The sequence below is a fragment of the Channa argus genome, chromosome 5, assembly GCF_033026475.1.
Source record: "Channa argus isolate prfri chromosome 5, Channa argus male v1.0, whole genome shotgun sequence".
Taxonomy (NCBI): domain Eukaryota; kingdom Metazoa; phylum Chordata; class Actinopteri; order Anabantiformes; family Channidae; genus Channa; species Channa argus.
In genome coordinates this window covers 16,296,470-16,313,709 of record NC_090201.1, presented here as the reverse complement: position 1 = coordinate 16,313,709, position 17,240 = coordinate 16,296,470, and the positions used below count along the sequence as shown (strand labels likewise).

Sequence of the window (17,240 nt, the reverse complement as noted above, 5' to 3'; positions counted from 1 at the left end):
TGGAGATCAGGACATCCCTGAGCAGTAAGACTAAGGAGGTAGCACTGTGGTTTGTTTGCTGATTGTGTCCCGCATGCAGTAGGTGATATCCCTGCATCCGTTAATTTCTTCAGCCAAATGAGGCATCAGCACTGAGCACAGCTGTTTTCTATTTTCTATCTTCCACTTGTAGTGTGGAGAGTGTACAAAGAGTGTTTACCCATGAATGAAGACATGTCTTTTTGCAATAACACACATGATCACATGAAACATTTAACTAAAACTGTTACTATTACAAGCAAATCATGTTGGTGTGAGCAACGTGCACCTATGTGGCACAGACTGCTGAGTCTGCTGGAAGCAAAGCCACACGGGCAAGAGCACTCTCCGCTTCAAACGATGAGAAAATTCAAGGTAGGAGAAAGATTGCAATTTGTCTCCTTTCTTGACCTCAGCATAAAAAAGTGACCTGGGAGAGGCTGTAGTGCTGATTAGGCATATCTACTGTGTGCAGTGTCAGACCAGCTGCTTCACAGATTACAGGTTCAGGTTTGAAAAAAGCTTTAGGATGTACAGTATGAGCGATGGTCAGCTAACTGGGGCAAAAGGCAAAACAGACAGCCCAACACAGACAGAGAAAAGTTAGGCAAGATGAAATTTGTTTAACTCACTGTGTAGAGTTCGTTGGTGACTTTTACTAATTCCTCGTGCATTTGCACCCCAATGTCTTTGCTCTGTAATACATAAAAACAGTTTTATGAGTGATAATTATGGTACATTTAAAGGATTATTGATGGCAGAAAATAAAAGATCCAAATGCAATAGAACTGCTTTCCTTCAAATGAAAAACTGGCAGGCTATGCAGAAGTGAGGGATGTCAGCAGGCACTGAAATGCTGTGATTACTCTGCACCAGAAAAGATCTAATACAATGCCCAAAGTGCACAAGCAGACAAAAATAGAATAGTGCAGTAACTGCAGAACATTTCCCAAGGAATAGAATCACAATTTCAGCTCAGTTACAGGAGCTAAGAGTCTATGATGAATTGGACATGTCCCATGGTAGGGCTTACAGCCCAAGAGGAGAAATGGGGCCAGTGGAGAGTGACTCTGAAAATCCTGTTGAGAAGATATGGAGTGACACTTAGGCTTTCTGTTGCCACCTCTCAGGGACCACTTATCAAAACAGCAACTTTGCATTTTCACATTTGCCAAGAATTAAACTTCAGGACATTCTGTACATTTACAGTTTAACTTAAACACCAGAGTTGATTATTTTGCCTGAGACTGCACTGCAACTAAACCAGGATGCTGCAGCATAATAGGATTATTGTTTTGGAGAACCTTGTCATAATTTAAGCCATATTGCAGCATGAGACAATTTTTCTGCATTTCAGTTATTTAGTCCTCTCTTGTTGCTGGCCCTAAGCCACACGATTCTCATCAAGGCTCCCATCGTGACAGTGCTGATCCCCCTAGAGGGCATAAATTACTGTGTGCTCTTTTTGCTGTCAAACAATACAGATTTAAGATCCCTTAGGCAGACTGTTCTTCCCTGAACCACAGGCACTATGCTACTTGCATATGTAACATTTGACCTACAAATGTGAGAGTATCTTATGTAGTTTGAATATAACAGTCAAATAATGTCTAACAAATTCACATATTTTTAGTGTTGTGACATCAATATCCCTGTGGACATCAGTTGTGAGATTTAAGCAGATGATTTCTGTGACTGTGCATTGGTAATGGTCAAGGTCACATGACCTCATCCATTTAATTCCAGTTCTGACCTTTTTGAAAAGTCTGATGACATCTTCGCCCACGTGTGCCAGACGGACAATGACGTTGTTGTTGTAGATGTCACTTAGAGTGGCGTGGTCTCTGCTCTCCCGTCTGGTCTGATCCAAGACCAAATACCAGCAGTTCACAGTGGACAGGAGGTTTTGGTCTTTTCTGAAACAGCCAAGCAACAAAGTTACCATGCATATTGTTGCTATTTTACGCAATTGCATAGGGGCATATGGTTTCACAAAGATTAAAGCCTGGATCGCTTTCAATGACTAACCATAGACTATGCAGTACACTAACCATATAGCAAAAAAAAAAAATGTAATTCCCCAACCTGAACAGGAGCATTTAATTAGAGTCTCCGAATCAAACCGAAAATAGCTGCCAAATTTCTAAAAACATACCAATTGTTCATACCAGCTGTTATGTTCGACTGTGTACAATACTGTATGTACAGTACAATATACTATTAAACATTAAGCAGGATGAATTGTATTAACTCTGGGGCTTTACATATTAGAAACCAAGTGCTCATTGCACATGGGTGAAGAATCAGCAAAAAGAAGACAGCTGGACACACACCCGCACAGAGCACACACACACACACACACACACACACACACACAAACACACACCATGCTGACTGCACTTGCATCCTTACCATCCCTGCTCTAGGGAGCATGTGAGTTCATTAACCACACACCAAAGAGTTTGTCTGTCTCCTTTTGTCTTTAGAGAACATTTTGCTTTCACCTTCAACAACTTTGGCCAGTACTATAAACATGGTGTATTATGTTTCTTAAATAAAAAGTTTAAAAGCCCCCCATAAACACTTTTTCTTGCTGGCCTATAGCTGACCTGTTGTGAAATCTAATCCAAATCCCATTTCCCCTTTAATCACTTGTGAAAGGAGATATATAAAGTTAGGTTTATTTCAGCACTTTGATAGGGGTCTTTAAATATATACAAATACACACTATGACAATGTAGGGCGGCCTGATGGAGCAGTGGTAGAGCATTGGGTTGGGATGCCGCAAGTTTGAACCCCACCCTACCAGGTCTGGCCCCGCCCAGTCACCAAGGGCCACCCTAGTGCCCGGGCCCGGATTAATAGGAGGGTTGCTGAAGGATGGGCATGCGGCGTGAAATCTGATTGTCTTGTCCTTTAAAGGGACAAGACAAAAGGCATTGATTGACACACTATCACAGTGGCTGGAAGAATAGAAAGCAGTCATGATTGTCCAAGAAAGCTTATAATATAATAAGAATCATGACTGATAAGATAGTTCAATGATTAAGATGTGGACTATTGATTTTCAGGACTAAATTAGCAGCATTACCTGCAGCACATTTACTGTTCACCTCATTGTATAAGCAATCTCTGACGCTGAAAGCTGCTTTCACAAGTTGAATACAGTGACACTGGTTGTGCTCTATCTAGTAGTTTACACTGCAATGTGAAGCTACTGGTAGTTTTATTAGTAGTAGCTGTTTTATTTTATTAAAAACCCTGTAAAATTAGAGATGTTTTCTGTCAATTAACAAACCAACTTTAAGTATCCTGCCAATAATTACAAATTACATTTATTCCCCATTTTTGTAAAGGACAATTCTTCTTCTTTTCCTTTCGGCTGCTCCCTTTCAGGGGTCGCCACAGCGAATCATGTGCCTCCATCTAACTCTATCCTCTGCATCCTCTTCTCTCACACCAACTAACTTCATGTCCTCCCTCACTACATCCATAAATCTCCTCTTTGGTCTTCCTCTAGACCTCCTGCCTGGCAGCTCCAACCTCAGCATCCTTCTACCGATATATTCACAGTTTCTCCTCTGAACATGTCCAAACCACCTCAATCTGGCCTCTCTGACTTTATCTCCAAAACATCTAACATGAGCTGTCCCTCTAATGTACTCATTCCTGATCCTGTCCATCCTCGTCACTCCCAAAGAGAACCTCAACATCTTAAGCTCTGCTACCTCCAGCTCTGCCTCCTGTCTTTTCTTCATTGCCACTGTCTCTAAGCCGAACAACATCGCTGGTCTCAACAACATCGCTGGTCTCAACAACATCGCTGGTCTCATTGTAAAGGACAATTACTTTATTATTTAAACAATATTTTTTCTACTTTCTTAGAATACAGTCTATTAAAGTTTATTTTTCTTTAACTTAATATGTAGGTGATTAAATAAAAGTTTATGTCCATACAATCATTTTTCTTTTTTAAGGTAAATAAATTATATTTTACCATAAAAATAGATATGTATATATTTAAAATTAATAATTTATATTTGTTAATTATTTTTCATCAATTTGAACATAAAAACGTATTGTAATGTCACCTTGATGTCAAATGAGCCGTTCTTATTTAGGCCTATATAAAGTACAGTGCATCCAGAAAGTATTCATAGATCTTAATCTTTTCCACATTTTGTTATGTTACAGCCTTATTTCTAAATTGATTAAAATACTTATTTTCATCAAAATTCTACAAACAATACCCCATAATGAAAGACGTTTGTCTGAAGTCTTTGCAAATTTATAAAAAAAACTAAACAAAAGGATATATTGTTATCGTTTCAATTGCGTGTCCAGACATCTCCTGTCTGGACACGCAATTTAAACAATAACAATCTTGTACATCAATTTATTTTGTAGGTCTGTATGTTTTCAGTTTAGGATATCTCACAGCACTCTTAAAGCTTATGTTATTAGAAAATTTTCTATGGTAATTACTTTAAATATATAATGTTGTATTTTATTTAAGGCTTGTACCACAATTCTACAAAAACTATAATAAACAATTAAGTATTGTTTTGAGCTAAAAACTATTGTTTTATTGTTTTAAGTTTAAAGTCTGGCATGATTTTAACCTCTGGGGCGCTAATACGTTTATTAAGAATAATATTGAATAAATCTGTAAATTAACAGTGTTTCTCCATAAATTCTTTAAGTAAAATTTCTGTAAAAGTATGGGTTTTGCATGTGATATAAATGAGGATGCATTAATTTTATATATCTTGTTTGCAGTTGCTGCTGCCTGTCATTTGACCATTTTATTAAGATTTTTTTAACAGTGTACCTGTGTAATGTCTTTCCACCAGTATATTATTTATTTACAGGTTAAATAACAATTTGACACTTCTAAACGCAATAGTGTTAAACACCATGCAAAAGGAAATCTATAAAGCTGGTCATAAGCACCTTTGGTTTTTCCTTTTTAGCCAATTAAACAAAGGGGCTGATGCAGAACTGTTCATGAAAGGAGGCAAAATGAGGCAGCTTCCAATCAGTACCATAACTGTTTCACAGCGTTTCTGCATCATAAATATAAGTGTAACACTCAGTTGAACTGCAGTACAACATGTTGGATAGAACTGGTCCTTTCAAAAGGTACAGAGTCAGATTCTCTTATAATCACATTTTTGCTGAAGCCGCTCTCTTATAGGAGGGTTTAAAAATGTTCCCTGATGATCTCCTGCCAGTTCGTTTATTAGATCTGACACCAGAAATGAAAATCTGAAAGGCTCATGGATAAGAGAGAAGGGCACTGAGGTTTTTCTGTTTAAAAAAGTGACATCATGCAATGTGAGTCTCTCAATGTCCCAGTAACAGGGAAGTCTCTGCCATGTCCAATTGGACAGAGAGACAAAGAAAGAATAAAAAACGTCTCTTAAATAAACCAATGTGTCTGTTACCTTTGACTGATACAGCCAAGTCACATGCATGGGAGCATTGCTCGCGAGCTACCGGTAGCTCGTGACCACTTTCCAAGTAGCTCGCCAGAGGGTTAATGAATCCTACATAAGTGTGTCTACACTAAAACTGGATTATTCAAATTTGAGTAGTCACTCTGCAAACCAACTTATGTATATCCAATCAAATTCATTACACAAAAGAATTATTTGAAAATTAGTTTTCAATCAAACAGTGCGCTGCTGTAAGGCTTGACGATCCAGTGGTGATCAGTGTTGCCAACTTGGAGACTTTGTAACTACAGTTAGTGAGTATTCAGACCCCTCCAGCCACTCCTTTTCAAAAAAGCAACTACCGACAAATCTAGCGACTTTTTCTGGCATTATTGGAGACTCCGATGTAAAAGCACGTATCGTTCTCACTCATCTCAACGAGCAGCGCGTGCTGCCATAGGACCCTCCCACATCCCAAAGCAATCACAGCCGGGCTAGTCCTCGTGCAGCAGCTCTTCCAGCTGCAGTCAGAGCAGCAGATGTTCACCCTCCTCCACGTGCACGCTGCAGATGATGCAAATGAAATGACTCTTGCATGCAAAAAATCGCCGCTGGTACGCATACCAGTAAGAGAATACAATAGAAAGAAATACAAACAGACACACTAAATGCAAAAATACATACAAAAATAGTTTTTGTTCTGTTCAAAATGTGAGATGTGGACACCAAGGTTTTGTAAAGCTTCAGGAAAAGAGCTCATCAGTTTGTTCAGGTTGAAACAAGCTTTAAAAATAAATGTCACAAAACAGAGTAGCTTTCGGCCATTTTCATTTTCTAAAAGTAGCTCTAAAAGGTTGGAGACCCCTGCTTTGTATGATGCTATAGGTTTGACTTCCTTCACTTTGGCTCCAAAGATCATGTGGATATTTTGAGAAAAGTAGACTGTTCAGATAGAGGATTATAAAAACTGATATCAGCTCAAAGTCTCAGTGCCTGTAGTCCTCATTTATTTGAGTTAACATTTGTACTTTAAGCTTGTGCTAAGTTTAGGAAGGCTGCTATACAAGTCCATATAAATTGTATCTATAGCATTGATTATGCAGCCTCAGTTGGTCTATTTTGAAGCTGAAGAACAAAGTTTAATAATTGTAAGTGATCATAATCGAAACAATTCCTTATCATTAACATGCTGAACAACAAGTTCGATTCTTCAATTTGCTGAAGGTTTGTTCCATGACCACAAATCTTCCTCACACAAACTATTAAACCAATTTTAATCACTTAGAGTAAATTAGCCATGATTGTATCATTCCAGAGACTCATAACAGAAGCTCTGATATATTTTACGTGCCCATTGAGAAAATATTAGTGTTGGGGTACAGTAGCAGTCTGGCGTAAAGTTATTTGAGAGGAGAAATAAAAGAAGGTGGGGGTGGGGTGCAGTAGAGCAGACAGCCCAAGGCCACAAGGCTCCTTCACCCTGGCTTCATATAAGGTCACTCTGTCTGCTTTTATCCCACCCCAACCCCCCTCCTTTCTGATGTTGCTCAAAGCTCCCGTTTTCCTTTTTGTTTTCGTGCCCCTCTGTGCCAAGCCAGTGATCAGTTTGAAATATGTAACAGTTGTTTATTCAGTCAAATTTGATACAGACATTCCAGTGGCAAGACTCACTTGAAGTGCTGGTGCTCTCTAGAGGTGCGTATTTTGGCAGAGTATCGCTCAGCCAGTTTTTCCAGGCCTCTGGAGTACTCAAGCTGAAGCTCAGCCTTTCGACGAAAGAACTCCTGCAGGTCCTGGAGCAGCTGCAGCCGTGACTCGGACTGCTGCTCCAGACAACGGAACTGCTCCACCAGCTGGTTACGGATCTCTGCATATCAAAAAGAGAGACCACTTTTAGAATAAACAGGGCCCCTCTGAGGGAGTGGGCTTACATGCTGGGCACCACTTCTGCCAGACAAACAATGCTACAGGGCATTTTTTAAACACACAATCTTTCAGCAGCGGATCAAGCGAGACAAATTAGTACGTACAAATATGTGAAGATACAGCCAAGTCTACACTAGAGCAAAGTCATCATAATAGTTTAAAATTGGACATCAAAGTGCATTTGTCTGCTGTCTGTACAGTATGTGTGTGTCTGTGTGTAGCGTGGGAGGGAGGGAGTGTAGTGGTGTCTAAATGCTGGGGTGGCACACATGCATACGTGCAGCATGTCTGATGATTGCAGCAGACAGCATGGAAAATATAAAATAGGTCAGCTCCTCAAAATGCATTGTGTTGAGCGAGCCTTCAGAGGAGGTTGTCTTGAAGAAAAAAAAAAAGAAGAAAAAAAAGGAAATCACATACGTTCTTTCAATTACAAGATTGCTGTGGTTTTCTCCTTATGAGGTTTGGAAAGTCACTGCTTCAATTCATGGTCTGAGAATGAGGACAAATTATGTTTTTGTCATCATTTTGAAAATTTGTATTTAGGTTGCAGGTATCTGACAAATAAAATAGAAATATAAATATACTCTTCAGACCAAAGACAATTCAAACATCAGATTCTACTCATTGCAATAGGGTACTGGTAATATTTCAAGTTGGGGTAAAAAAAAAAATCTGTATTTGTACAACTTTAGGCTGATAAATATAGTTCAATATGTCCAAGAAGCGTTTTTTTGAATGATCACAAATAAAAAAGCACAGATTTATGCCTACTTTATTTGGTTGTTCCTACAGTTGTGTTTTTAGATGATAAAAGTGTCCAGGGAAGTAATAACATATTTTATGCTTTTACAATAACAAGAGATAAAGATAAAGAGAGACACATTTTATTTCATTCAAATATTGTTTATTGCCTTTATTTATAGGCTTTGTACATGTTGTGGCTAACTGGAAGTCAAAACCTTAATGTGTACAACAGAAACTTAGAATAAGAACATAAAAGATCATGTTAGAATAGTGCACATACGTTTAAGTGTGCACTTACTCTCAAACACGTGCGCGCACACACACACACACACACACACACACACACGCACACACACACACAGCTTCTCTACAAGACAATACAAAGCAGTTGAGCAGCATTAAATTGGCTGCAGATGCCATTATGACAGACGGTTTTAGCCAAGCATATGATTGGTGTGTACTCAAGAATCTCTAAAACTGTATCAATGAAAAAGATGGTTCTGTGAAAGAAGCCTTTTTGTTAACTTATAAAAGCTGTTTCTAAACTAAGCTTTAAAAAAAAAAAAATCTATAATGCTTCTCCTTATCATTTGCTAGTGTGAGTGAAAATGTGAATGAAAGTGCAACGGGAAAGAGTAAATATGTGAATAAGTAGTCCCATGCTATTTAGCGATAAACCCCTCGTGGTCCTCATAGTTGTCCAGTTGCCTGGTTACATGCCTCTGGAGGTATCTCAGTGAAAACAGGCCAAATCCCTCTACTGACGGTCGCTGCAGTCAGTCAGTCTGTTTAGCATAATGACCAAGGACAAGGGCAACCTTCTCTGCTTTACAATATTCAATAAAATGGTCAATGCTGATGAGTGGGGCAGCAATCAAGTTCAAAATAGAGAGCAATGTTACTGAAACTAACATCTGTTCTGAAATATACCGCTAAACAGCACGGTTTGTTGGCCCGTGTGACTCCAATCCTTTTAAATCATACCGTGACAGCGTAAAAGATGGAGCACACAATTATAATGAGCAGCTCTAAATTGACTTAGCTGCATAATTTTAGGAGTGAGACATCAAATAGACTTATGATATTTGCATTCAATCTCCTGTGAGCAGGATATATTTAGAACGTAAACTGTTACTAGGGACTGTGCAACACTGCACTGCATTCAATGAATGATTCAAGCCTTTGCAAAGTAATGCATAATTACGAGGAAGCTGGCAAAGAGTTTAAGTGTAAGGCGAAGTAAGCATCAAAAGCTAAATGATGTCTCTTTTCAGTCTTTTTATTGAAGGCACAAGAGGAAAGGTTTCCTTACACGAGGAAATCACATGTCAAACCAAGTTGTGTTCTTGGGGACAGTGTATAGCCAAATTGAGCAACACTGAAGTAGCATAAAATTAAATAAAAAAAGAATGTCCTGGTACATTAAGACACAGATCATGTTTGTTTAAAATAAACTAAAATCAAGCCACCCAAAAGTCAAAAAGTCTCAATTGAGTTGCTGTGTGTCATTATGGTTTAAGTTTATTCTTTAGGAAAAGTCCTGGCCTAAGCTCAGCTATTGACATCTTGGTTTCCTTGTTTACCCACCAGATTCAAAGAGATCCACATGGCCACCCGTCACTTTCAAACACAGTATGTCTCTAATGGCTACATGCCTTCTTCTCTGACATTTAATGTAATGAAATAGGGGGAAACTATTAGTCACTGTTGCCTTGCAGGCTTGCCAGTTACAGTAGGCTCCTGCATTGCTGCATCAGAGAGCACCAAATACCACACAGTGACGAGCCATTGTCACCACAGTAGCCTGCCTCAACTAGCCTATCACAGCTATTGCATGGCCAGTAGCAGTCTCTGGGGCTGCGTCTGCAGTTAGCCATGCGTGGCTAGTCACATGTGGCCTAAATGAGACTGACACGTTGACATAATTTGATAGAAATCAAGACTGTGTTCTGTGAACACTCGTCTACTGAATGCAGTAGTGGCTGGAGTATGCCTTTACAGTCTATTTGCTTGAGTTTACATTTCTCCCTTCTTCCTCTCTTAATTAACAAGGAAAGGCATTGCAATGTGTGAAACCCCAGGAGAGGAAACTTTAGGATGTAGAGGGCAAGTTCTCTCTTCAAATCTTGTAACAGTCATTTGTGAGTACACTTCTGTCAGCAGTTACACACAGTGCGTCATGCATGTTACCAGGGAATGAGCAACAAAGATAGTTTCGCTATCGTAATGCCACCATGACATTTGAAGACAGCATCAGTCTAAGCATTGTTTCATTGTAAAGAATACACACAGAGGGGTGTGTCTACATGGTCCTCATAGAATACATATCTACAGTGATTGTGGTGGTGGTAGTAGAGTGTCTATAGTAAGATGTCATGTCACATTTGGATTGTCAGGAAGTACATTTCAATTGCACAACAAACTATTCTTTAAAAAAAGTAAATGTAAAAAATATCAGTGTTTTCCGTTTCTTTATCTAATGTGTCCTTATAAAGTCATGGTTAACTTCTCTATTTTGTATCATTTCCTGAGCACAAACTTGATCGTACAGTAATGTTTTGCGTTAATCTCTACTATTTGTCCATAAGACCCTAAATGGATAAAATGGCACGAAAGATAATGTGGAATGAAGCTAGGAGTAAAATATGACCCATGATCAGAAAAGTCCCCTCATTTAGTTGTGTTTTAGTTCAGGTATCAGCAGAAATTGGAGAGATACACCAAGAAAGGCCGGCCAACATGCACAGACATGTACAGATGGACAAATTAGTTCAAGTGAAATAAAGTAAGAAAAAGGAACTTATATTTCGACAACCCTCCAAAAAAGAATAAATGATGACTCAATGAAGCAGTATCTTTTTCCTATGGTGACTATTCTTTCATCCTTAAATCCAAGATGGTGTGTTAAATATATGCAAACAAAACACACCAGCCAACCAACAACCTGCATTTAAATGTGACTGGCACACCATTGGTGCTGAAATGTGGCATGTTGAAGATTAACACAAAGTGCCTTAGATTTGTGACTGATCGAGCTACTGTGCAGCCAGCAACTCAGCATTATTGGAGACCAGTATCATCAGAGTAAACCCCCCCCCAGCCACATTTAAGGCCAGTTCACAAATGATCTTAAGATGTCAGCTTAAAAGCTTTTCCTGAAACTGAAATGAGAGCCAGAGCTGTGATGGCTCTCTCACAGCCACTAAGCTGATGTTGAGGCCAGTGTTATACAGAACGATTGAATGTGTGAAAGAGAGAGAGAGTGAAGAAGTCAAATAAATGGACAAAGAGAGACGGGGAGAAAGTAAACCAAGCCTCTGTCTGCAAGATGTTAATCATACTCCTCATTCCAGACACTACGTACTGTTGCATGTGTGTACAATTGTTCCCAGCTGAGACATTGTCTTTTTGTATCATGTTTTTTAAAATATATTAATTTGTCTCCTGTATTTTCTTTAATCTGAGAGAAATGTACAGGTATATCTATGCATATTTATCTGTGCAAATTAAAAATTAAGAACTTGACTTATTAGCAGCAAGTTTTAAATTTTAAATAGGTCTGTAAAAAAATAATTTAATCAGAGTCAATATTGCTTTTAGTGATCACCGTGGTGCTCTGAAAGCCTAAAACCTGCTTTGTTAGTGCTTCCATGGATTTGGCACATGTGAACTAGTTTCTGCTGAATATCATACGAAATAATAAAGACCTATACACAGTTTTTATAGTTTGATGTGTATCAGAATGAAAATTCTAAATAATTACAAATTAGATTTTGGCCAAGCTGACTATTTTGTCTTGGGTCCATTACGACCCCAAGAATTAGACCTATTTCCAGCGTTACTGTAGTTTTATATATGTTTAGCTAGCAGATATGAGCATGAATAGAATATTCTCATTTTCAAGAAATCAGATAACCAGAATATGTCTAACCAAAAAATGTACCTAAAGCTAAAAGTATCTTGGGATTTCGCAGGCAAAATTGAACCGCGAAGAGGCCAAAAGGAATGTGGCAACTGCCAGTCCCTACAGAGAGTAATGCAAGTCCTGAGATTTCAGCTGAATGGAAAGAACAAAGTCATAAGGTTCATAATACCTACATCCTGCCACACATCAGGTAGCCCGCTGGCAAAAAAAAGCTTGCCAAAAGTGGAAATAGAGGACACTGACATCAAGAAAAGGTAGCTGTTTAAAATGCACAGAGGGTTGACCCCAAATCCAGCATCCTTACACTGTACACTAAGTGAAAGCAAAGAGGCCAAGAATTATTGAGTGTCAGAGCCACTATCCAGGATGAAACAACTCATATCCATGAATACATCAGGAAGATGATGTGCTTAATGAATATTTCAGGAAACTGATACCAGAGGAGCAAGGGATGGATTAGCAGGAACCATTACAGAAGGACAAACCCCTGCACGGTACGCACCACCGTTGGATAAAAGAAGTGGCTGCTATCAAAAAAGACAAAGCTGGACTGAAAGACAGCACAGATGCACTAATTGTAGCAGCACAGGAGCAGCCTCTAAGTACAAGATCAATAGAGGCTGGGGTCTACCATACCAGACAGGATTCCAGGTGCAGGCTGTGGAAAGATGCCCCTGAGTAAATCCAGCACACAACAGTCCCTGGCATAGTGTACAGTAACATCTGTGCCGAGTACAGGCTGGAAGTCCCAAAGTCAAAATGAGATGTACTTCCAAAGGTGGATGAGAATGACCGGGCTAAGATCCTGCTGGACTTCCAGGCTGACAAACTGGTAATGGCCAACCAACCAGACATTGTAGTGGTGAATAAACTGAAGAACAAGCCCTTAGTGATAGATGTAGCAATGCTGACCATCAGGGAGAAAGAACAAGAACAAGCTCAAGAAATACCAAAGAAGAGTTAGAAAAGATGTGAAAGATGAAGGCACAAGTGGTGCCCGTTGTAATAGGAACATTTGAGGCTGTGACCCTCAAACTGGAAGAGTGGCTCCAGCAAATTGCAGGAACAACGTCTGACATCTCTGTCCAGAACAGTGTACTCCTAGGAACAGCTAAGATACTGCAGAGCTTGAAGGAAGGAAAATCACTGCCTCCAAAGGGGGGCGAGTGGGTTTATACACACACTGGATAATCTGTTTTGCTCACTTTTCTAGAGAATTAATTTGAACTACAATAATAACAAGCCCAAAACTGCACTCTGTGATGTTTAATAGCCACCAGTACCAGGCTGAATGGACAGCTCTGATGAGTTAATGAAAGTAAGCTAATGAAGAAAATGTATTTCTTCTTCTGGAAATTTCTTAATATTATCTAGTTTTCAGGCTGCAACTGTGAGTTGGGTTTACACTTGATTAATCTGCCATTTTTCCTCATACGTATTTACTCAAAATATTGTTTAACATAAAATGTTAGAAAACAGTGACAAAGCTCCTGAGACCAATTTGACATCTAACATTCATTTCCTCCTCATGTCAGGAAATAGAAAATGTTTAGCATTTCGCAGAACTAAACAATCTCTTAATTATCGAAATGGTTGGGGTTATTTTTGCCAAGAACTAATGCATTAATTAACATGATCAACTCTAAAAAAAATTTAACATTGTACACATTGTACACAGAAACCTGCAATCAGTTGGTAAGAAGTCGGGCAGATTCATGCAGAGGAAAACCACAATTACAAGAACATGATGCACAACGTGTGAGAGTTGACACTGTCTGTTGTCGTTTCTAAAAAGCAGAGAAGAAAATCCAGTCATATACAGTACACCCTGCCATGTCTGGTCCCTCACAGCATCAGTGCTGGGTACTCTCTCCTCTCTCTGGGTGGCTGATCCAGTGGCATATTTAGTGGCAGACAGTAAAACCCTTTCATGGTTTATAATTCATACAGACAGCATACATTATTTATGCACTTTCTGAACGGTTTGCTGTGTGACCTTCTCAAGCATTCCCTCACCCCCTTATTGATATTACACTTTGTCCAAAAGTGTCAGAAAAACGCCCACTTTAGAACACTGCTGGCCATTTAAAATAGCCTAACAAATGATTACAATATCAATTAATGTAAAATTTAACCTTTTTTTTTTTCAAGAAGCAGATGTAAAATATACACTGTCTCCAAGTATGACAGGTCTGACTACCTGAGGTGCTTGACCTCCAGTCTACTGCGGGAGAAAATGTCCAAGGTGAATTGGTAGGCTACATTCCCTTGTTGGTTGTGCAACACTAGGACAATCTGCACTTTGAGACAAATTTTTAAGCTCAGGTGGCTTACAGGGCCACACATGCATTGCTGCAGCTCTGTAGTTTGAGCAAACAGTCATGTTCCTTACAGAGAAGCCGGTTTAGCCAAGTTACACCTTAATTATGGTATAACTGAAAGCATTTCATAACACCATCCCTTATGGTCACAAAGAATGCTTAAGATAAACGGCATGTATTTATGAGGCAATTTCCACTGAGATGTGTTAAAATAATACTACACAATCTGTCCCACCCCACAGCACTGCACACAAAAAGCCACATAAAGCTTGTGGTAAAGTTACGCAATAGTGCCTTGACACGCTGAATAAACACTACCACCAGGCCTGCACGTTACCAACCTTTCACTTGGGTCTCATATTCAGCAATAATCTCTTTGTCCTTCTTGACTTTCGCCTGAGATGACATTTTGGGGAGAACGGATTGTGCAGTCCTCGGGGAGGAATCGGCGTCTCAGCTGCCACAATGCAGCGTCTGCAGTCTTCTTCAGATAGTTGAGCAACAATCAGATGCGATTTATCGGCCGCTTGGCATAACTTCGGGATTTAAACGCTCTGCGATGTCGCTGCTCTGCGTTCAAGGCGACGACGACCTAAAAGTGCATAATGATCTCCGTCCCTGACCACTCCTCTTCGGCAGCTCTCTTCAGTGAATCGGAAAACAATTCACGTTTGATGTACATGCCACAAAACCCGGAGGGAGCTCTGCAAGAAACAGTCATAGCAGCATCTGCGATAATGGTACTGAGCTGCTTCTGCTAAACACTGTCCGGTCTTCCCTTTTCCCCCCCTCGCTCTGCAAGTTCAATGCTGCTGCAGAAAAAGGCTGAATGAATGTGAAAGTCAATCTGAGACTCCTCCCCCAGGCCCCTCCATTCTTTACCACTTTCTTCTCGTGGATGCTTTAATATTCTTCTCAGCAAACCAAAGGCAATAACCGATATGCTGTTAGTAATCTGAGTCCGCAGCTAAAGGAATCCCTTATCAGTTTATATCTCCTCAAGCTATGATGATGCACAGATTCTCATAATTAGAATTATTAAAATGATAGAGTCTTCTAATCATAAAATTTCTAATTATCAACAATTTTGTGTTGTTCTTCCACAGAGAACAAGAATACAGATTTTCCATAACAGCCTTTTCCTGCCTTGTAAACCCCTGTGTTTTTCTAATCCTGTAAGATGCTTGTTTTATAAACAAGGGAACTTCTTTACATTACTCAATTCTTGTCTTTAAATGGAGCTAAGGTGTTACAAAATGTCTGTGCTACATCTAAACCCATTGTACACTGCACACAGTTGCAACATTTTGACCAAGATGATGGAACATTTCGGGTCTCAGTGCGCTTCATACTTTCAATTCAGCACAGTTTGATGAGTGTGCTTCCTGTGCAACATACAGTGAGTCTTTGATCTTACATTTTCCTAAACCGTGCTACTCAAAGGAATGTAAACTACTGAATAGGACAGAGACAACTGAGCACTTTGGAACTGAGTCCATGTGAAGAGAGTGCAGTTTTATCAGTTAAAAGATCCCCAGTCCATCTCTGCACCCAATTTTCAGAAATTCTGTGAGCTACTGTCAGCCTGTGACAACAGTTAGAGCTGGGAGAGAGCCCAGGAGAAATCTGCAGGAGAACTGTGCAGTTTTCACCATGCAATCTCGACCCCAGCTTCCAATTTCCTGATCAAATGTTACTCACCAACACTTGGGTACAGATTGGGCCTGATAAAAGTTATGGTGTATTTGAAAATAAAGGGTAAAAGCTGTGTCTAACGAGGCCATGGAATCTTTAACATTATCCACTTGTGGGTCTAAACACCTCTCGCTTTATTCATGTAATTATGGCATAGTCATACAGGATTATGAAAAATGTTCAATATGTAATTTTTAAAATTTAAACATAGATTAATTACATAAAGTTACTTTTTATTATTTCACCATTACTGCATATTGTTATTTTGAAGTTGTATCTGCAGTAGTACCCTTTGCATCAAAAGATTAATGTATTGGATTGCACCATCAGTTGCATTAGTCTTCTTAATACATATTTTAGCTTTACAAAAGAAATTATTAAAATAAACATAAAAATATGCATCTGTCATAAATTACATTTTCTAAAATCAACAGTTCAAGCTCAAGCATATGCCAGAAATAGTACTCAAATTGTTACACATGAAAGTCAAAAGTAAGAATATGCCATAGGCTTTGTAGTGAAACTAACTCAATCACCTGGATTAGGTATGAATGTAGTCAAAATATAATGTGTATAGCACGTTGTCTTATGTGACACTTAATAAGTGTTTGTACCAGGGAACGTTTAAAGTCATTAAGTTTGCAGTGCACCACACCCACCTTTTATGAAACAGGCTGTTTAGGGTCATAAACATAATAACAGCATTATTCCTGAGACGGAGCTCCTATGGCTGGTAATATTGCTAGTCCCTTCCCTTGGGAGATTTTCATACACTATACTTTATGTTTTAAAGAAATTACTAAATATTTATTAAAATCTATACTATAAAATAGTAAGTAATATCAACGTGTTCTTTGTTTCATGTTAGTTTTCAGGGTTGTTTTTTTTTGTGAACTTCACCGTGAACAGTATATTTTATGTATTGTGAAAATTATGTCAATTACTATCACTGTTTCATGGTTACTGACAGGCACGGTGCTGACTGCAAATTATGAATTTAAGTGTAATATTTTAAATGTGTCCATAGCTCACATGCCCATAAACTAGTTGCATCATAAGTAGCATCAGAGCATTCACACGCAGTAGCTAGCTGTGTCTTGGTCCTTTGAAATATTTTGTTTCATGTAGGAACTGTAGTTTCAAGTTGTTGCCAATCCGGTCCGTTAGCGT

At 39.0% G+C, this 17,240-nt stretch overlaps 1 protein-coding gene across 4 annotated transcripts in view; it reads right to left on the bottom strand.

Moving 5' to 3' along the window:
- The window catches only part of LOC137127159 (SLIT-ROBO Rho GTPase-activating protein 3-like), a 28,954-nt gene extending 13,711 nt beyond the window's left edge, over positions 1-15,243 (bottom strand). The window contains exons 1-4 of one of the 4 annotated variants that reach the window (XM_067503679.1): positions 14,717-15,243; positions 7,128-7,323; positions 1,772-1,934; positions 651-713 (exon numbers count right to left, since the gene is read on the bottom strand). In XM_067503679.1, the coding sequence (XP_067359780.1) occupies positions 651-713; positions 1,772-1,934; positions 7,128-7,323; positions 14,717-14,783 (489 nt within the window). In that variant the 5' untranslated portion in view covers positions 14,784-15,243. The remainder of the gene's footprint in view (positions 1-650; positions 714-1,771; positions 1,935-7,127; positions 7,324-14,716) is intronic. The other 3 variants (XM_067503681.1, XM_067503677.1, XM_067503678.1) reach the window with 3 other exon arrangements.
- Positions 15,244-17,240: the final 1,997 nt, after the last annotated feature.